Genomic DNA, 21,777 nt, shown 5'->3' with positions numbered 1-21,777 from the left:
CATTAAAAGGTTGTATTGAGCAGGGAAATTAACTCCTGGCCAGATAAAACAAAACAACTCCATCATTCATCATCCTTACTCAAATGCTGTAAGGATTAAAAGAAATATGACCCCCACCAAAAAAGGGATTTGTAATATAATTGGATTTTATAAGACGTCAAAACACCTTTTTTCTGAAGATTTTCTTTCAATAGACTCAAAAGATGTGTCAAGCATGTGATGAGTCCCAGGATCACTGACTAGGATTACTGCAAGTTCTCTTTAGCATCCTGTGTGTTATCAAATTTATCTCATTTATCTTCCCTATCCTTGTCTATGAGGTTTTACATGGTTAAATAGAGGTGCATGTTTAGATCTGCCGAAGACCCTAACCCACAGTATCAGCAAGCCAAACTCTTCTGGTTTGTCAGTTCCTCACAAGTTTATTCAGATATTTATTACAAAGAAAACACTGAATTTAAACCCCTGTTAGCATACCTAGGCTGTGGGTCAGACTAGAATGGGAACTGCTCGTGGAGCCAGAGCAGGAACAGCTGCACTTTCATCTGTGCAGGCAAAGAAACCTGTCATTTCTTATTGGCTATAAAAAGGAGACTTACCAGAGGATTCTGCAGAGCACCTTCATTCCCTGCAACTCTGATGGCTCACTTTGGAGCTTTCAGAACTCCAACTATATTGATTTTTGTGCACATGAAATTGTCTCACTATCTCGTTCACAGGGAAAGAACAAATCAACATAAAATACCTACCTACACCTGTGTAAACTCTGTTTAATGCCCAGTAAAATGTTACAAGCCAATGAATTTTTATTTGGAATGTAAACTCCCTGTTTTTTTAGGAACAGAGATGAACAAAACCTAATGGTAAGTTTTAAGTTCATTTAATTTACACGAACAAACAATTGCTTCATAGCAATAGAACCAGGAAGGAAGTTTTATCTGATTTTATATATTTCAGGCAGGAACCTCCAGATTGAGTTGGAAAACCTAAGAGGTGTTATCTGTATTCATATTTGATTCCTGACCCAAAACAGTATAGAGTTTTCTATATCTAAGGCACAAATAAAATACATTTTAAAATAAAATAGTAGCCGAAAATACAAAGTTTGACAAGTGAACAATAACAGTGTATTAAAATGTGTGTGCTGTATAAAAATTACTTATTTACTAATAATACAAGTTCTAATCTTGTTTTGCCAAAAGCAATTTCCAAAGAAAAATGTTAAGGTTCATTAAGTTTGAAGTGCAATCTCTAATGAAAGTATCTATTGGTCCAGTATGAGATATTGCCTTAAAATATGTCCCAAGACTTAGGAGGCCAGAGGGAAGAAATCCATGCCCAACTGCTATTCCAAGGCTTATTTCAAATGAAACAAAGAAAATTTAAAAAATAACTCATAAACTGAACTTTGGTGGAGAAGCACTCAGGTGAGCTCAAGGGGATTTTCTAATCAGACATTGAATGGCTACTTGCAGATGGGTAATACAATTTTAAGACTTGATCATAACTGTTAAAGCTCACTTGAATAACAAATATTGCACAAAGCAAAGTATGAAACCAGAAAACACAACAGGAATCCACTTCAGCAGCACTAATTTGTTTGCCCAGGATTTTTTTATGGTTCACAGATATGGCCTGAATAGTAGCAGTAGTGAAACCATCTGTAGCTAGACAGAGATTACGGGCAAAATAAAATACAACAAGAACCGGTGGACTGTTGAAAGTTAAAACACTATTTGTTCATATATCTGACAGAGACCAAGATACAATTTAATCTGGTGTTATCATCACTGAGAAGGATTTCTATTTGGACCATGAAAAAACTTCTTTTTTTGTGAAGTTCCAATACTTTGGCATCAATATTTTTGTTTCCATAAAACATCTGCAACCTTCTCACTTCCTACCACAAATGAGATAAGCACATCGATTCAGAGCCAAAAATAAGAAGCACTTGTGTGAGGTTTTTCCTGAGAACAAATTTTCCCTGAGATTCAACAGCAGATCTGCATGTACAGAACAGGGGAAAAAATTATCAATTTATTATAAGGCTGTGACTAAAATTACCAGTGGCTTTAGACCTAAACAAAACTAAGTCAACCCTTGGACACACAATAAGTGCTTAGTCCTCAGCTTCTCGTCACAGACCCCATTAAATAGCAAAGATAAGCTAATTCACAATTCTTATCAGTGTCTGCACAAAGAATTGGAAACGCTATAATCTGCACAAAAGCTTCTCCTCACCAAGCAGGGTAATACAGTTCCATCACAAAGGAACAGAAGCCACAATTTTTTCAAGGACAAGACGTATTTCTTCTCTTCTGCCTGAGAAGAAAAACAATGCCCAGTGTTGGGTTTATGAACAGCACCGTGCCTTGAGCTCAGACAAAGACTGGAGTCAGCAGACACTCCTGCTGAAATGTCTGCTAAACTGGCAAAAGAACCCTGGAAACAGATTCTCTTCTGTCCTAAAAAGAGATTAACGTAAATGCCAAAGAATGTACAAATAATTAAATTAATGAATAATTTTGCTTTCATGGTCATATTTTTGCCACCTTCATACTGCACAGGTGCAATTTAATAAAGACCTATTTGCTACTAATATGTCACTGGATCCATCTATGCCTGGATATTTAAATATCTAAATGCCTTCAGTCACCCAGTAGCCAGACAACTCATTTATAAGCTTTTCTCTAAAACAGTGATTATAATTCATTCATTTGTTCTCTGATCTTCTGGTGCTGCCCAGAACACTTGACATCAGTTCTGACTTGATTCCTTCATTTCCTTCTAAAGGTCTTTACTAAGGCTCCATATTAAAATGTTATTTTTATGATAATAAAATGCTTGTAAATACACTAAATATTGAATGCTGTGATTTTAGCAACCAATAAACATGTTTTAATTACTAGGCATTTAATTTTTGAGGTGACATTTCCTTGCTCTGGGGCACTATAAAAGCTCCTTTACAATAAAACTGGAGTATGATACAGTCATGAGAGCTGCTGAGAGTCCTCAGTGAACAGAGGACACACAGCTACCAGATTAACAGAACAAACATCAAAGAAGCATTGCTAGACATGAAATCATTTCACTATCAGTGCATTTTTTCCAAGTAGCACCCCACGCTGACATTACACACTCTTGTTCAGTTTTGTCTCTCCCAGAGTTTAACACTTTGCTTGCATTAGTGAAGTTGTATTCTCTGAAAGCTGCATAGAAGAAAAAGGTAGTTTTGTCATTTGTGTACTTGTTTCATAATGACAAATGGTATTTTAAGAGTGCAGAGAAACACAATTTGATCATTCTGAGCTGTATGCCCTTCAATGCAGAGAGAAGCAAATCTCTAGCTTAGCACCTGGGATACCTGGAAATCATAGAATAGTGTATTGGTTTTGGATCTTTAAAGATCATCTTGTTCCAGTCCCACTGCCATGGGCACAGACACCTTTCACTATACCAGGTTGTTTCAAGTCCCCTCCAACCTGCCCTTGCACCCCTGCAGACATGGGGCACCCCCCACCTCTCTAGGCAACCTCCCCCAGTGCATCACCACACCCTTGGTAAAAAATTCTTCTTATATCTAATCTAAATCAACCCTCCTTCAGTTTAAAGCCATTACCCCTTGTCCTATCCCAAGAGGCCCCACCAAAAGAACTCCACATGCAGAGGGGGACAGCCTTCCTGGAAACATGGACCTAGGCTCAAACCACTTGCAGAGTCTAACTCAGGTGTTTGTGCAGTCCTTCTGCACATGTATGACCCTGAGTGGGATGAAGACAATCTGCAGAGGCAGCAGCACAAAGTTCCCATCATACATAGCAACAGAAAGGCATATAAGAAAACTAATGAATTAGAAAACTAGGTTTTTAAATCATTATTATCGAGCTCAAAACATGATAGCTGTATTTTTAAAGGATAAAAGGAAGCCAGGCTTGAGCATCAATTAATCAATCTGACAAGTACTGTATTTCATAGAAGTCTTCAAGCTTCCTGAAATGCAGTTGAAATGTTTTCTCAAGTTTTCATCCCACAGACTGAACCTCCCTCACTCCTTGGTTGATGTACCTTTTCCACTCAGCTTTGTTGTATTTTGTTAATCCAAACAAAAGTGTCTCAAGTTTGGGTCTAACTGCACACATAATTTTAGTCTTTAGCAAAAGTGCCTTCTGAATGCTGCAGGCCAGCATTTGTTTACTACTGTAACCTTTCTGTAGTGTCTCTTCCATCCTGAAAGACAATCTGCTCTGTGAACTCTTCCATCAAATCCCATAGGGAAAATTCAACAGGGATGGCAGGACCTACACAGTCTATTACTGGTTTTCAATCCTGCTGTGCTAGCAGCTAACATATCCAAGTGATAAACACACACAGTGTATATCCAGCCAATTTCCACAAGACAGCTCACAGACACTGCAAGAAGTCAGGGCCAGCTGAATGAGCCCCTTAGAAGCAAAAATTTCACTGGAAATCTGTCCTGAATGGATTGCTGGGTGTTTGGACAACGAGCAGATAATGGAAGGTGCATTCTAAAAGTGCAGTGAAAATCAGCTTCTTATTATAACCCTTGTTAAGTATTTTTAGCATTAGCTGAATTAGCTGATATGTTAAACACCTACAAGAGTTTCAGAACACAGCATGACTCAGTAAATGTCAAGAAAAAAAATTGCCAAGTATCAATCAATTAACTAATCAACTTATTTTGGCTACAAACAGCTGAGAATGTTTATGGTGGATTATTTCTCACACCTTATAACAAAAATCATTACAGAAAATCTTCCTATATAAACAGCTCATGAAGACTAAATCAGAAATTACATTTCAAAAATTTTTACACTCCCCAGAGCCCACCCTCAACAGCTCCATCTGCTTCTGGAAATTTAAACATGTACATGGAATGTTTTGAATTGCTGTCTTGCTTTTACATTCATAAAAATCCAGACCAACTAAAAGGTTTAATTGGTAGAAATGTTTACTACATGTATAACAAAAAGTGAAAATATTTATGATGCAAGTCCAATAGCAAAGACAGTATTTTTTCCTGGAAACAAACACAGCATCATCCTGTTTTCCATGTACAGAATAGACTCCATTAACACTAGACCAATTTCAAATAGAAAAAAAATTATAAGCTAGACTTCCAAATTATTGCAGGACCAAGCCATCAGTCTTGAACCCTCTTCCCTCACTGCACTGTAACATGCATTTATAACAGAACATTTGAAAATAACTTCTGACAGATTACTAGATTTGGGGTTTGTGGAACCTAATTGTAAGTTAAATAAAAAACTCACAAAAGACACAGCTTAGAGGAAGAGCAAATTAAAAAGTTCTAAATCTGGTTTCAAAGGCAGTCTTTTGAGTGTTCATGCTTCATCCTTCAAAGAGCAGCATTTTCACCAGGCTTCAAACATCACTACAAAAATACACTAACCACAGCACATCATTATTTGATGTGGAAATGAAATCACTGAGACTCTATATGACCTGTCCATTTATCTATTGTGGTTCTTGAGGAACAAAGGCTTGCTGGTGGATAAAGCATTTCGGTTTAGTCTCAAACAGTTCACCAGCCTGGTGGTCTTCACTGTTTTGTTAGCTTCAGCTACTCAGCTTCCATGAATAGGAATTAAATAAGACTTTAAAAAAATTTTTATTTCAAATAAATGCCTATCATCATATCTTCAATAACCCATTGCCTTTCTTATAGCACTAAAGCAATGTTGGTTTATGGCAGGCAGCACGGGCAATAAAAAATACCTATCAAAGCAAAATGAAGAACTTCTCCTTCTAAAGACTTTTAAGAACTACCTTGACAGGCAGGACAACACTTACACTCTGGGCTGCAAGAAGGCAGGTGAGCTTGCTCAAAAAGTCAACTGCTAGGTGTAAAGTCAATAACACATACCCATTCCTCCAACACAGTAACACTTGGATATACTACTCAGTTTCCCAAAGCATCCAGTCAGGAATATATCCAAAATCTTTGAGTGCTTTGCAGCTGCCTAATCCAAGCCTTGGACAGCACCCCACTGTTATCCTCAAGTGCTCTGTAACAAACAGTAGGTAGCAGCAGCTTCCCCCTTAAGGCTAATAATTATTCTAAAGAAAAGCAGGGCCACACCAAACCCTAGCACTTCTGGAAGAATTCTCTTGGCTCCTTCACTTCTATTCTGCTTTTGGACAAGAAATGCAGTGTACTGCATCTTTCCACTGCCTGCTTAGCTATTCTAATATGCAAGATATGAAATTAATGTGGCTAATACAATATTTGCTCTTACTCTTCACTTGTGACAGGAAATCGAAATCTCACATGGGCGAGCTGAATCATCTAAGCTGCTGATGCAATGCCTCCTGTGTAAATATTGATTTACACAACAGAATTTTGTCCATTAATACTCAACTTGGAGAAAAGCGATGATTCCATTTTCTCAGGCCAGAGAAGTGCCATCAGCCCTCTGGTGCCACTTTGCTCTTACCCAACCAGCCCATTGCAGAATTGGTCACTTGACTCCACGTGCCTTTTGTCTGCATCTGGATTTCTCTTTTGGCTCAGTTCTGTTATTATCTAATAAGCACATTACGGAATTGATCCCTTGATTCATTCCCCTCTGCTTGCTTTTAGATGACTCTGTCCCTCAGTCACTTTTTCAGCACCCCATATTTTTAAATATTGGTATGAACACAGAAGTGAACCCAGAGGCAGAGCTCACCTGGAGCTGCCATGTCTGTTTGATGAGGACACAGAAAGGCAGAGCAGCTTTGGCATCAACAAGAATCAGCTCATGGCAGGCAGTGAGACACACCTATGGGGCACTGACAGGTTTGTTCTTTCTGGTTTCTTTTCCTGCCTCCTCAGAGAAAGGACCAAGAAGAAAACAAAGATAGAACCACGCATGTCACAAGAAAACATCTGATTCCTCCACAGCTACACCCTGGCCTCCTGACTACCTTTATTTCTCCATAGAAAAGGTAATAAACTTCAGAAAATAAAGTCTGAAGATAAGTAAGAATGCCTGCCAGCCAACCATGCACTCTGGACTCTGGTTAACCATATTAGAAGCTCCACAGGCTAGAATTGTGCTTTTTATTAGAAAGCAGCACTTTTTTTGTTCCTTTCTTCCTGCCCTAAGAAAAAGAGCTAGACAGCAACAAAGGAAGATGAGAAAAGGAAGTTTGAGGTCTGCAAACAGTAACTGAGTTTTTTACTGGAAAAAATCACAACTTGCAATTCAGGAGTCTTTATCAATGTCCTCCTTAGGAAATTTCTTTAGCTCCCTTGACAAAACTGACACAGGTCAGAACTACCCTAAAATCAACCCTAAACAATTTCACATAACAGGTGGTAATAAGCATTTATATAAACAGATGATTCCTGATCTTCCAGAAGTTAGCAGCACTCCATCCCTCCTTTAATAAAAGGGGCAATGATGTTTACAGAATATATTTGGCTATGATTAAGCTATGGTTGCTTTTATAGAATATGTAATGTGAATAGTACAAACTACACTAGATTGCAAATGCAATCTGCATGGCTAACAGTAAGTCCATTTGATTCGGTTTTTGTGCTGGAATTTTGAAAATAAACCTTCATCTTCTTCAGATTAAGTTTCATCCCAGCCTGTAGGCTTTGACATGAAGTTATAAAGAACACCTCTGAGTGTTGTGAGCTGTTACCCACAGGGTCCATGACTGGGAGAGCTACAACAGAGCTGTGATCAGCAACCTGAGAGTCAGAGCTGTAGAGAAAACTGAGAAGCAAAGTGCCAACTGAACTCCAAAAACTTTATTCTTCATTTGTCAATCAAAAGGGAAGACTCATGGTAGAAATAACCAAAGAACACCAAACTGTTCTGCAGTCTACATACAGAGCTCATCACAACAGGGGTACTGCCTTTACTAGCACTGATGTCACCTAGAGGGAAAAGAAAAGAAAACACTTAGTATATTTGAACTACTGAAGTTCTAATTAGGAAAAAAAGAAAGATCTCTTCAGTTTCCAGGCTTGCCATGCAGCAAGGAAAGCATGGTAACAGCTTCTCTGCAGTTGTGGAGACAAAATAAATCTGAGTAGCACTCTGGGGTTTGGCCAGTTTCTCCCTGCTGGTCACTCACTGCTTTCCAAAAAAGAACAGGGTGAGAAGTCAGTGGAAAAGATCCTTTGCTATTCCTTCCAAGAAAAAAAAAAAAAAAAAGAATCAAAATATAATGACAACATGAAAGGAGTAATAAGCTTTGTAACCTATCGTTTACAAGTAGTCTTGGACAAGTTTGCATGATTTTACTCATAGATGGAGGAGAAATATCCACATATGCATAATGTTACAAAACTTTCTCTCATATGACACACCCAACTGTGGTAATGCAATCCCAAAAATTGCAAAAAGACAAGTATCCAAAAGTAGTGAAGGAGGAAGCTTGTCTGCAATCACACTATTCCAGGCTGCTGCCAGAGCATTACCTGGGTTTGGCAAACACTCCAAGAACAATCAAGAGGGAAATGCACACAGTTCTAGAAGCAAAAGAACTCAGTATCTTCTGTTCCAACCAAAGCTCAATTTTACATTTCAAATACTTCTGCATGGAAAAGAGATCAGATAGTAGAGAATTTTTACTGCCTGTGCTAGCACAAGCATATTCCACAGCTGAAAGTTGGCCATTAGACAAAACAAGCGCTGAAGTAAGATGTCGTTTAGTTTTCTAACTGCAGGAATAATTAAACATTGGCAGAGCTTTCAGAAGAGGTGACAAACACACCATGATCTAATGCTAAGATAAGATCAGTTTCTAAGAGGGATGTTTTAATTTATCTTTCAGGAAAGGTCCACAGACAGCACACCGGATAACCTCAATGCTCCATTTTGGCTTTGGGACAGAAAGATCTAAAATGTTTCAAAGACAGGTGGGGGGGGAAAAAGGAATATTTTTGTTACTCTGATAAAGTTTGTAGCACTACAGTTCCTATAGACGGTTATGGTTAAATGAATTGATTGTAACTCAGTTAGCTTGTTAAAAGCTCAGAAAATACTTTGCATCCAAGCAGAAATTGGTGGCACACCTGGCCACCCACAGCAAGAGTGGGAAGCTTGTCAGAAGTGATGGGGTCTGTTTCTGTTCCCTCACCTTGTCACATATCCAAGCAAGCACCCCTGGGTTGCACTCCCTAGTTCCCTGCATGCCTTTAGAGCAGAAAATGTCATTCAGTGATACCCAGTACACTCTATTTTTACTCTCTCTCAACCTCCATCCCGCTAGACCTGTGACAATACTTCAGTTTTCCTCACCTCTGTTTATCATCCCTCTGCTTTTAGAGGAAGACAGCATTTTTATTTGTTAGGGACACATTAGCTCCCACTCCTCATGGAAAAAATAACAAAGACATTCCACACAGACAAGTAAAAGCAAGCACATGCATTTGCCCCATTCCAATGTTCTCCTAGATTTTAGATTATTTCAGGTGTTTTCCTCAGGTGGATCCAGCCTACCTAACAAATAATGTTCACTCTTAATCGCCTCCTTTGGATCTTTTCCATCCCTTGGGGAAAAAAAATACAAAGTACAGGTATTACCTTGAGCATGAAGATCCACCTCTTGCAACGCCTGAGTCATCCCTGATACCAGAGGACACAGTGAGTTGCTGTTTGCTACCCACCCTCTGCAGACCAACCACAGTCTCATATAATTCCATCACAACCTCTACAGCCATCTCCTCTAGAAACTGAAGAATCCTTTCTGTTGGGACTTTGTCTTCTACCTGAAGAAAAAAATGCTAATAAGAGCAATTCTGACAAATATTGGCCATGATCCATGTCAAATCTTCCACTATAAATATCACTAAAACGAACTATGTCAGCATGATATGGAAACAGCCTAGTGCTTGAAATGTGCCTCTGGATGAGGGTGACTGTCATTGATGAGCAACAATCACCTCAACTTCCCGTTTTTCTCCTTCAGTGCAGTCAGCAATCATACCATGATTAAACTGATCCTTTACTGAAATCCAAGTGGGCTGTGCTTGACAAAGATGCCCTCACTCAATGAAATTAAGATGTCACAGAGTAAGAAGGACAATTCAGTCATGAGTTAATGACTGATGAACTGGAAGCATGTTGGAGCAATTGGCCTTTTTCCCAAAAAAGAAGGATCACCACTGGAGTCTCACAAGGATCTCTCCTGGAGTCAACACCTTCCATATTTTAAAGCAAAATCTAGCAAAGAAGTTTGACACTTAACGTTACAGAGTTTGCTGACAATGTTTAAAGTTACTGAAGATTGCAAAAGCTAAGACCAAAGGTCTGAAGAAGATTTTAATGATACTGTTTAAGTGGGCTGTAAAATAGCAAGTAGTTGTAAAATGATGCATAGTATTTAAAAAATATGTACACAATCACAAGTTCTGAACTAGTTATTACCACTTAAAAGAGTGACTGGAGTTATCACAGTTCCACAGAAGTGCCAACTCAATGCTTAAAGATTGTCTAGAAAAAGCATGCAAAAGATTAAAGAAGGAAATCTAATATGCTATGTAAGTTTACTGGGTGGCATATGCTGAAATACTGTAGCTGGTCCTGGTTATTGCAACCCAACCCTGTTCCTTGGATTCCTGCATCACTGTCTCCACTCAGAAACATACCTGCAAAAGGTGCAAAGAAGACAGCAAGGAGAATGAAAGGGGTAGAGTAACTTCTTTCTGAAGTGCCTCTGGAAAAGTCACAAGCAAGGGACAGTAAATACAAGAAAAAGTCATCAACCCATAAGGCACACAGAATAACGTGGATTCTCCTTTTCACTGTCTCTTCCAATACAAGAAGGAACAAGCAAGGCATGAAACCAAGCAGGCAGAAAGTTTAAGAGCAAACAAAAATAAGTGTTTTTTTCCACACAAAACGTGTTTAAGCCCTACAACTCAGCCACAGGATGTTGTGGATGCTACAAGCATACATGGCTTCAAACATTAATTGGACAAATTCATAGAAGAAAAAACCCACTGGGGGCTCTAAAAACAAATATCACCTCTGGTTCAGGAAACCTATGAGCCACAAATTACTGGAGGCTGGGAGAGGCATTTCCTCAATATACACTGTACTCTCCTCCAAGCATCTGTTCTTGGCAGCTGGGAGAGGCAGGACACTGGGCGAGAGGGATCTTTAATGTGCCCATTACAGCCACTCTTAATTCTTGCACAACGCACGAGAAAGCGCAAACATTCATCGTGGGATGAATGTGCTACGAGCACAGCAAAGGACCAGATTTTCAAAGGCCTTAAGGTCAGTACAGTGATTAACTGCTGCAGGCACAGCTTGATAAGGATTTTTTTCAACACTGGAGTAGCTCAGCCTCTCCCAGCCACAAACTTGTGCAAATGTATGGCAAACAAAGAGATGTGAATTTAATCCAGGATGGTTTGCTGCAGCTGTGCACACTGTTGCACTGGCACTGCTGAGGGCACATTACAGACTTGGGAACAACTGGGCTACTTAAATCAGAAGGGCCCCAAAGGAAATACTTGTCAAGCTACAAGCTGGATCAGTGAAAATGGAGTGTCTCGCTGTCTTCTGCATCTCAGAAGGCCTTTTTCACCACACACACACTACTAACAACATTTAAATAAATGCTGAATTATTGGTATTCAAGACAGAAATGCTGTTTGTCACATTTGTCCAACACACCCATTTATTTACAGCTGTTTACCACACTCACAAAACCTTAAATGAAAGGCAAAAGGGAAGAGGGGATGAGAGCTTCTCCTTAGAAGTTTGGGGAGTATCTCACACATGGTTGAGTAGAAGCTTTCTTAACTTTAGCTGAAAAATTCCTCCTCCAACACACCGAATACCTGCCAGCACACAAAGATCTGCTCTTACAAGTCACTCCAGGTCCTAGTCAGAGCGCCCAAGTTAAACACAAATTGGCATTATTTCCCATTAAAAAGCCTGGTGCATCTCAAAAACTGACACTTCTGAATTTGCAGCCTTCCTGGTTTGCAGCATTGGGGTTGTCTCAGTGAAATTGCCCAAGTGTTCAATACATTATTCAGATGTAGCATGTTCTGTGTGTACCATTTGTAAGTTTCATTCACACCACCAAGAATGGAAATAATTTCCTTCAATTTCCGTGTCAATATCATAAACATACATCAAAACAGTACAAGAAACACCTTGTTGCTGCATTTGATTGCTCTACAAATTTGCCCATTTCACAGACAGCTAGGAAGATACCAGGTGACCTCTTCTGATTTTAGATCTTTTTTACCCGAATGAAGACTACAGTATTCCTTAGTTGTTTCAGGAAAGAATAAACATCAAAAGCAGCAACCCCTCTTAACCACCTGGCTTAACAAAGCACTAGAGAATAAAATGCTAGATGTCTCCTCTTCAAGGGCCCAGCCTGATAAATCTGTATTCAAGAGATATCCACTAGTCAAAGCCAAAATCCAAGGCCCCCATAACTGAAGGCAATGTAAAGCACCTTTTCTAGGAAAAAAAACTAAGAAATTATTTTTTAAACAGCATAAACCTGTGCATCTGCAACAATGACGTAAATTTAAAACACCTTTTTGACAAAGAACCTAGGTTTTCTCTTTGCTCCACAAAATGGCAAAACACAGCAATGAATTACTGCATCCCAGGAATCTTCATACTTGTGATACTTTCTCCTTCTCTTCAAATAAACAAAAAAATAGCATTAGTTGTCACCTGCATTTTTCCACTGCAAAGTGTCATCTCCCATTTTTATCTCTTGTAGAAAGACCTAGGACTATCAAACCAAAGTGTTGATGATCCTAAACTTGATTAAGTATCTCTTTGGTCTCTCGTCCTTGTAATCCTAAGCATCCATCAGTAGATCCTGTTTTTGTGGGTATGAAAGACATGAAAGTGGACATGCTGAACTTACACACGCTCACATGTAACAAGCCTGTGCATTTTCAAGTCTCTGCAAAGGTACACTATGTTTCCTAAACAAACCACTCCTGGAATTAAGACCTAAAACGCTGGAAAACGCATCATAATTACCATCGCGATTGGGAGTGACCCACAGAGGGTTACTAGAAAGATGTACTCTGCGATTAGTAACACCAGCCAGCACACAGCACACACCCGGCTCCACTGCATCCTCCCCCGCCTTCCGCGGCACGCGGGCAGACTCGCGGCACCGCGGCTCCCGCAGCCCTCGCTCGCTCACTCACTCACTCACGCCACGCCGCCAGCACCGGCACGGGCACGCCACCGCTCCACCCTCCGCCCTTCTGGGGGCATCTACCTGCGGGAGCGCCCGGAGCAAGCGAGGATGCTCGGGGGCCGCCGCCGCACCGGGCGCCGCCGCTGCCCCCGCCCCGCGCCCCTCGCCGCTCTGCCCCGTCGGTGCGCCGCGGTCCCGGCCCGGGGCGGGCGCGGACCGGCCCCGCCACGCGGGGCGCGTCTCCATAACAACGGCGACCCCCGCCCCGCGCCCCGGCTTTACCCGTTCCGTCGCCCCCGCGGCCCGGGCATCCTCCGGCTCCTTCCTGCCGCCGCCCCCCAGCAGGGCGGCTCTGCGCTCCGCCGCGGTGCCGGACACCGCCCGCCCGGGCTCCCTCCGCGCCGGCGGCGGCGGCGCCGCTTTGTCCCCCCGAGAGCGGCCCTTCCTCATCGCGGCGGCGGCTTCTTCTTCTTCTTCTCCTCCCCTCCCCTCCTCAGCGGCGGCGGCGGCACGGCCGGGGCCCCATGGCGGGCGGCGGTCACGGAGGGCCGGGGCGGCGGGGCGGCCGCGGGCACCTGCGCGCGGGGCGCGCGGGCGCGGACATGCCGCGCGCTCCCGCTCCCGCCGCCTGTCAGCGAGCGCGGCCGCCGCGGCACCGCCCCCTCCCGCCCCGCGCCCGCCCGCCGCCGCTATCGCGAGAGTTGCGGGAGGAGGAGCGAGACTCGCGGGCGCTGAGGGCGGGCGATGCGGGAGTCCCGGGGGAGGCTCCGCGGCGGGCTCCGGGCTGCGCTGTCCCGGCCAGCGGTGGCCCTGCCGGGCGGAACAGCCGCTGCGTCCGTGCCAGGGCTGCCTCGCAGAAGCAGGCTGGGCGGTGTGCAATGAGGATGCCTCTTGGGGGAGTGTCGTGCGGTCGTGAGGGCAGCGTTGGTGTCCCACAGAATCAGTCTCGCTCCTGGGAGATGTTCCTGAGCTGTCTGGATGCCATCCTGTGCCGCTGCTCTGGGGCAGGGAGGCTGCAGCAGATGAGGTACTGTGGTCCCGTCCGGCCTGAACCGTGCTGTCGTTCTGCAATTCTGCCATTCTGTGGATCGCAGAGTGAGTCAGGCTGGCGGGACCGCAGTGGCTCCTCTGCTCCAAGCTGCCTGCTCCAGCACGGGGCACGGGATGGCATCCGGACGGCTCTGGAACATGGCCCGGGAAGGAGACTCCGCAATCTCTCTGGGCAATCTGTACAGGTGTGTGGTCACCCACAGAGTAAAGTTCTTCCTCGTATTCAGGTAGAACTTTCTGTGCGTCATCCTGTCGCTGTGATTGTGATCCGAGATCAGCTCAGATGTCCAGCACAATCCAACTTCCCTGTCAATAAATTCTTAATTGTCCGTGAAAATCTCAGGTGGGTGCAGGACCTTCCAGATGGTGTTACACGTAGACAGTCACATTGGAAAAATGCCACAGACTTCCTGCTGCAAGACACGGTGGGATCCAAGCCCCAGGTCCGCAGTGCCCGGGAGAGGGGAGAACCTCTGGGCATCCCACATCCCTGCACAGGAACTCCGAGCTGCAGGAAAATGTTCACCAGCTGTGCCCCTCCACTTCTTAGGGTGTGGATTAAGATGTACTTCACCATCTTAGCAGAAAAGACAAACCTTCAGAGATTCATTACCTCAAGGAGTAGTAAGAGGATATCATCACCTTGTGTTCCATCTCAGTAGTTCACACCCTCTTGGCACTTTTGTCTTTACAAATTATTTCTTGAGGGTTTAAGTTACCAGTTTCTGCATTCATTTTGCACAAAAGCAACTTCAAAATTTTGGGTTTTTCTCTTCACTATTACATAGTCAGGAATCTTGCTGCTCCTGCAGAAAAAATAACTCATTTTTCCATTTTACCAAGCTGAAAAGGCTCATACATCTTCAACCAGGAAATCAAATTGTATAAATTTTTTATTCATTTTGTACAAAGACAACAAAAATACAATTCCCAATGATTTATCAAGGTAGAAGAGTGGGAGCCTTTTTTAATTATTAATGTTTAAATGCTTGCTGAAAACTATTTCAGGATGCTGGATTAGTCAGAGAGGTCTTTTTCCATCATAATTGTATGTGATGAGGATGGACAACCATGTGGAACTTCCCAGCTGGGAATCCTGCTCTAACTAAATGTAAATAATGCAAATTTATGGAATCTTGGCGTCCTTGTTAATGTGAGTCTATTAGGATGGCACAGTGCCTCATCATAATTTGGCTGGATCTTTGCCCTGTTGCAGCATAGATGCCAATTAGTTATTTGTTGGTTATGGCCTGTGGGACACCTTGCTCTGGCTCACACCTGTTTGCTTCGTGTGCCAGAAAGGAATTCATGCACACAGGAAGAAAAGTCACAATGAGGATGTGTATAACATTTCCTGTCTAATATATTAAATAAATAAGCACGTTAGAAACAAATCTTCACTTGTTCATCTGAGACAGAATTGCAAATAATTGCCTTCTGGTTCTGTATTTTAATTTAAAAATTAAAAATATCTTTCATTTCTCCAAATCAAAAAGCCATTTGTGAGTTAATAGGACATTTTATTTGCTAAGAGATTGTGTTTAGTTTGCTCCTGGCTCATTTCCTTCTCTGTTTAATCCCTGTTTAGTATTTTGGACTCAAGATGTCTTTCCAATATTTTTGAAACAAAAGAACAGTGAGGTTTCATATTAACAGAATAGGAAAAATACTTCTTGTTTTACTGATTCTCCCATATTTTTTTCCATTTAAACATGTCACTGAATATGACCTGAATCTGCAGACCAGTCTGAGTGACCTGATTTTCCTTTTCCATATGAGCTAGTTTTCTGAACTTTTGGGGTTTTTTTCTAGCTTTAAATAAAAGTGAACAAATCATGAGAGGCTTGGCAGGGAAAAGGAGTACAGATGAATGAGGCAGAGTGTGGTGTGGTGCTACATCAATGCTCATGATGTTTGTCTCCAGAAAACTGTCACATCAAAAAAAAGATGGAAAAATAATTAATAAAGGCTTATAAAGGGCATGAATCTTAGATTATCTGCACTGACTAACACAGAGCAGGGCACCACAGAGTCTGTGTAGCTCGTGTGCTGACACTCAGCTAACGCAGGTTCTCTTTGCAGTTCCAGATGCTGCCTTTCCCTGGCTTCCACCTTGGTTTTTTCCATATAAAAAAGGTCTCAGCATGCTCTTCTGATTCACAAGGTAGCTGGAATAATATTGTCAGAAAAAGTTCCCTTCCATTCTTCTCTAGCTGGCTTAAAGGGACTTTGGTAGGGCAGAACACAGTCTACTCAAACTCACTCCATGTTTTCTGGAATGATAAATTCCTCTGCAACATTTTTATGACTGCTTAGCACACAGCTACAGCAATTATTCCTGGAGCTGGAAGAGAGATATGCAGACTGAAGCTGTGAGGTTAAAACCTCTTTATTCCAAACAGAATAGAAAATGCTAAATAGTAGAACTCATTCTGCTGAGCAAGAGAATTTTCTCTTCAAAATGAAATACTTAATCATTTGAATCCCTATTAAATTTGACCATTTGGCAAAATCAGTGGCACACATAGCCTAGCTGATCACCTGCTTCCACTGTTTCCAAGGCAGAACTGCCTCACTAATGCCATCAAACAAGTCTGTCACTGCATCCTGTCATTCGTCATTCCACTCACACTGTACACACAGCCTTCCCTCTCAATGTTTGTGCTCTGTACGAGACGGAGGAAATGGCTTTGGTGTTCTGCATGTGAATCTGTCACGCACCTTCTGTTAGTGACCCACTTCTAATGGCATTCACAGACAAGTTCTGGGCTTTGCACTGGAATACTAATGCTTGGCAATTGGCAATGTGCAGTCAGGCAGGAGGAAGGCAGGGACTGCGGCATGTGGTGCTGTACCTGCACAGAGTGTCAGGAATGACAAGTAATTAACAGGCTGCATGTCATCACCCTGACTCCTGCCAGCTTCCCCAACTCCGTGCGTGTGACAGCATTCTTTCTTCAAGATTCACAAATAAAAAAAAAAAAAAAAAAACACACAAAAAACCCAAAAAAAACCAAAAAAAAAAAAACCCATGCTACAACTAGAGAATACAGTTATAAGTTATATATATAAGCAGTTATATATATATATATATATATATATATACAGTTATATATATATACAGTTATATATATAAGCAAAATAAAAACTACAGGTAAGAAAGTCCCACAGAGCCAGCAAGAAGTGCTGGGCAAAGCTTTGACTGAGACTAACCCATTGTTCTTTATAGAATTAAGCATCCTTTTGTTCAGCAAAGTTCAAGATCCCTATCCCAGCCCTGCCAGGCTGCCTGCACAGCACAGGACTGCAGCCACACACAGAGTACAGCTCCCCATCAACACCCCCAAGCTCCAGGGAAATGGTGAGAAACAAAGGATTTTACAAATGAACAGAGGAGAATTTGTAAGTCTGGGACCTTGACACAATCTAGGCAAAATTTCTCATCATCTGGATGTAGTGAGGTCTCCTGTTTGAGAATCACAGAATATTCTGAGTTGGAAGGGACCCACAAGGATCATCAAGTCCAACTCTTAAGTGAATGGCCCACATGGTGATTTAACCCACAACCTTGGTGTTATCACCACCATGTTCTGACCAGATGAACTCATCCCAGGGGTCAAGAAGGACAAATTTTAGACATTTGTGTAATTAATAAAAATACTCATAGCTACATAAGGATTTTTTACAGGAAGGTTGTAAACAGTTATGCTTCAAGGCACAAACTAAACATTGGCTTAGGAGGATTATGAAGAACTTTCTTTCTAGCAGGCTTTTTCCATTAAAGTATACTATACCATATATTATTCCAGTGCATCTTCTCTGGAAACTACTACTATTAGCCTGTTCTAGGCACAGACTAATGAAGTAAACCAGCAGACATATGAATGGCAATTGCTAGATCTAGATATAGCAAAATTCCAGTCATTACTGGATATGATTTGCTTTCCAATAATTGTTTTCCTTCTTTGTATACCATGAAGGACATGTATCCTTGTTTGCAGTGATGCAGTATGTCAAAGTGACAGCTTTGCACTGCTCTAACCTTGTTCTAGGTATCATATTTACATCTGATAAGGGAATAGAAGATAAAAATATGAAAATATGATAATATGTAGTAGAAGTTTAAAATTATGGTTGTGAAGTATCAGGAGAGCTTAGTGCAACAGCTAAGTTAACAGCACTTCTTAGCTACAAGAGCTCATCAAACACATTAGAGCTTTAAACAGAGGAAGAGACCAGTGAATGTGCTGCTCTCTGTCAGTTTGGGCTTGACTGTACAGCAATTGCTGCAGTAGGGCTGCTACCCCTGTGTGTGACCAGAGGACAAAATACATCCCCACAAAAAAATACCTATATTTGTGTGTATTTCTGAAAGGTCCAAAAAGGGAAGCACATTAGGAAGGGGGAGAGATTGGCCAGCAGGAGTAGATTCAGATCCTGAATTGTTGCCACCCTCTCTTTAGCACCCAAACAAAGAGGAGATTTAAGAAGGGCCAAGGGGAGGATTACACATGGTTCTACTGTCACTCACAGAAACGCCTCCCAAACAGAAGGTGACAAATACAAAACAGCAGCCCTGGAAATCCAACAGGTGTGCTGGGAAGGCTGGCACTGGGATACTTTGAGAGACTTAAGGTGTCTGTGTTGAAAGAGAACAGTCAAAGAGGGCCTTAGATAACTGAGGAAGGATTTGGAAGCAAAAACAAGTCTTGTTTTATACAACAGAGAGCAGAGCCATTTGAGGGGTGCAGGGAGAGAGAGATGACAATGTAAACAAAGGCACTGGGCAAAAAACCACCTGTTTCATGAGTGTTGTGGTCAATTTTCTAGCCACAGAATAATCACAGGACAATGAGTCAAGCTCTCTAGGACTAATATGGCATGTATGGGAGTCATTCAGCAGAGACAACGTGTCCTCCTTAACATTCATCCCTGTAGTGATGCCAACAGGAAAAGCTCAGCAGTGACTCATCTGGTGGTTTCCAGTCACTGCCTTCTAATATGTTGACCAGTATGATCTCACTGTTACCTTGTGCTTGCATTATTTGTTTTCTCTATAGACCTGTCAGCTCTTCATTTTCATTACAAGGTGTTCAACATAACAATTAAAAAAAAAAAAACAGCACAGAATGTCAACACAGTAGGGCACAGAGGTTGGCAGTTCTGACTGAGGTTCTCCAGTCCTACCCTCATGTGTCTCTCTCAGTGTGATTCCACCCTTTTCAGCAACAAAACTTTTCTTCAGCTGTGCTATAAACTGAAACAGATTCACACAGAAACACTGGAGGCAAGGGGAGCACTAGATTTCTTTTTGCTGTATCACTTTCCCCAATGGAGGGAAAGGGGCAGTACAGGACCAAGGCACAGAGAGGACTGTGGGACATGACCACCCAGAGTCCAGTAATGGCACAAGTATTTAAAACACTACATCAAAACTTTAGGCAGGGACATCTAGGCATTATCTCCATTCAAATAATGATTACCCATAATGCAAGTGTAATTTTTAAAAATATATTGCTATTCCCCTAAGAGGAAATTCATCACTCATAAGTGATTTCTACATAAGTGATGTAGAAAAATCAGTTAAATATTAATGGTCTAAATTCAAAGCATGATTGCAGCTGGTTGTTTCTGGAGTATAGGTCAAATTGGACACAGATTTTCTTTGTCACTTGTGAAAGTCCCCTTCACACCAGTCAGGAGCCACCCAAACCCTTCTTTGCAGAAAAACTAACAGTAGTTTTTAGTGGTTCAAGGAACCCCACAGTAACAGATTAGCAGAATGTGAAAGGCAAATGAAAGACTAGGGCAAAGGAAGAGCATTCTGTTATACTTTCAAGAGGTGCTTTCAACTCAGTAATAAGCTGAAATAAGTAGGTTTTTGTCCCCTTTAATTTTGAAATGCCTAACATGGGGCTTAAAATGACATTTTTACAATTCTAATTTTGTTGGTTTGGGTTGTGATTCCTTTTGAAACCTACCATTCATTAAAATACCTGCTTTTTTACCCACCACTGACTCACACTCTTCATTATATAAAATTACTGGTGCTTTTGTCATTCCTGTGCCCTGTTGGAGAACTAGCTCAGCAACATTTGTGTACTCAAATAAAACAAATAAGCCTTACTTTGTTCTGTGATGTATTCCTTACACCAAGAAAAAAAGAATAGGAGAAATCCTATCAGTGAACTGTAACAAATCACACCTCAGATTCAGTAGCATTAAGATTTGACCTCAGCTGTTTTTCTCCAGAGTCAGAGAAGTGCCAGACTGAGTCCATCTGGAGTGTCTCCCCTGGCATTCAGCTTGACTTGTGACATGATACATTCAACCAGGACCTGTGAAGACAAACTCTCAGTTCTAAAGTCTGACATAATGGAAACCCAGGTTATGTACTTCAGTGATCATCAAATAACACGTTCTTGATACAACTTTAAATGCAGTTTTGCATTTAAAGGAGCGTCACTAAATTAGATTACAACCTGTCCTCCTAATTACATTTTTTGTTACAGTTAACAAGAAAAACACTTCCAACCTCTGAGCATGCAGACTCACGCTGAGACATGAGGAACAAACAGATTAATTTCATTAGCAGACATTGCCATGTCTAATAAAGCTGTAACAGGCCAACTGCTCTAATTTACACTCCTGAAACTCAGTCTCCCTCCAGTCACACTGTTGTTACACTTTCAGGGTGCCAAGAAGGGAAATGGATCTGGCAATTGTCACTGGTTGGAAGTACAAACAATTTTTCCCTTAACTGCATCGGCTTTGCAGAGTTACCAAGAATATAAAAGCATGAAGGTTCGCTGCAATCATTTAAGAGATCTGACTCACAAAGCAGGGATCACTCTATTGAGTTACAAGATGTCAGTTCACATAGTTACTAAACTGAGTGCCAGAAGCTGGGGAAATTAGAAACTATATTTTTTAAACATTTTTTTCCCTAATTTTGTGCCCATGGCTTGTGCCAGGAGGAAATTGCTCGGGTAGATGACTCTTCAGACCTAAGAGTCTAATGTGTGAGACCTAAGCAGTGTTTGTGGGTTTGGAATAGATGCATGGGTTGCTAACACCATTGGCCTCTATCAATTAAATCATCAGATGAGGATAATTTATTGTTGTGGGGCCTGAATTGTTGTCTGTGGCAATACCTCAACATCACCCATGCTTTTCCTCTAGCTTCTGAAGAGATGAATAGAAGCTACAGGGTACTGATATTAAAGTTAAAATGAAACAGCAGTAGGAATTTTTAAAGTACAAGAATCACCAAGGGCTGGAAAGTGAGTTAAAATTTAACAAATTAAGATAAATGACCCCTTCAAGTCTGTGAAGAGGTAAGAAAATTCCTTTAACAAATTTCCCAGTATAAGACATCAGACAAAGCAATTGGTAGAGAATACTTTTAGAAAAAAAAACAAGATTCACTTCTCAGGAGATGATGTATAGCCAACATCACTAAAAGCTCCTTACCCTGAGCCTGCTTACATGTACTGCTAACCAAAAGCCAAGTCTGGGAAATCACAAACATATGACAATTTTCCTTCCTGC

General features: G+C 41.5%; 1 protein-coding gene across 1 annotated transcript in view; it reads right to left on the bottom strand.

Moving 5' to 3' along the window:
* Positions 1 to 13,694, bottom strand: part of MAST2 (microtubule associated serine/threonine kinase 2) — a 187,029-nt gene extending 173,335 nt beyond the window's left edge. Inside the window, exon 1 of the mRNA XM_058809025.1 lies at positions 13,459 to 13,694. Within this exon, the coding sequence (XP_058665008.1) occupies positions 13,459 to 13,626 (168 nt within the window). The 5' untranslated portion in view covers positions 13,627 to 13,694. The remainder of the gene's footprint in view (positions 1 to 13,458) is intronic.
* Between the last annotated feature and the right edge of the window lie 8,083 nt (positions 13,695 to 21,777).

Source organism: Ammospiza caudacuta, chromosome 7, assembly GCF_027887145.1.
Source record: "Ammospiza caudacuta isolate bAmmCau1 chromosome 7, bAmmCau1.pri, whole genome shotgun sequence".
NCBI lineage: Eukaryota > Metazoa > Chordata > Aves > Passeriformes > Passerellidae > Ammospiza > Ammospiza caudacuta.
The sequence above is the reverse complement of the archived record's forward strand: the minus strand, read 5'-3'. Positions and strand labels throughout refer to the sequence as shown.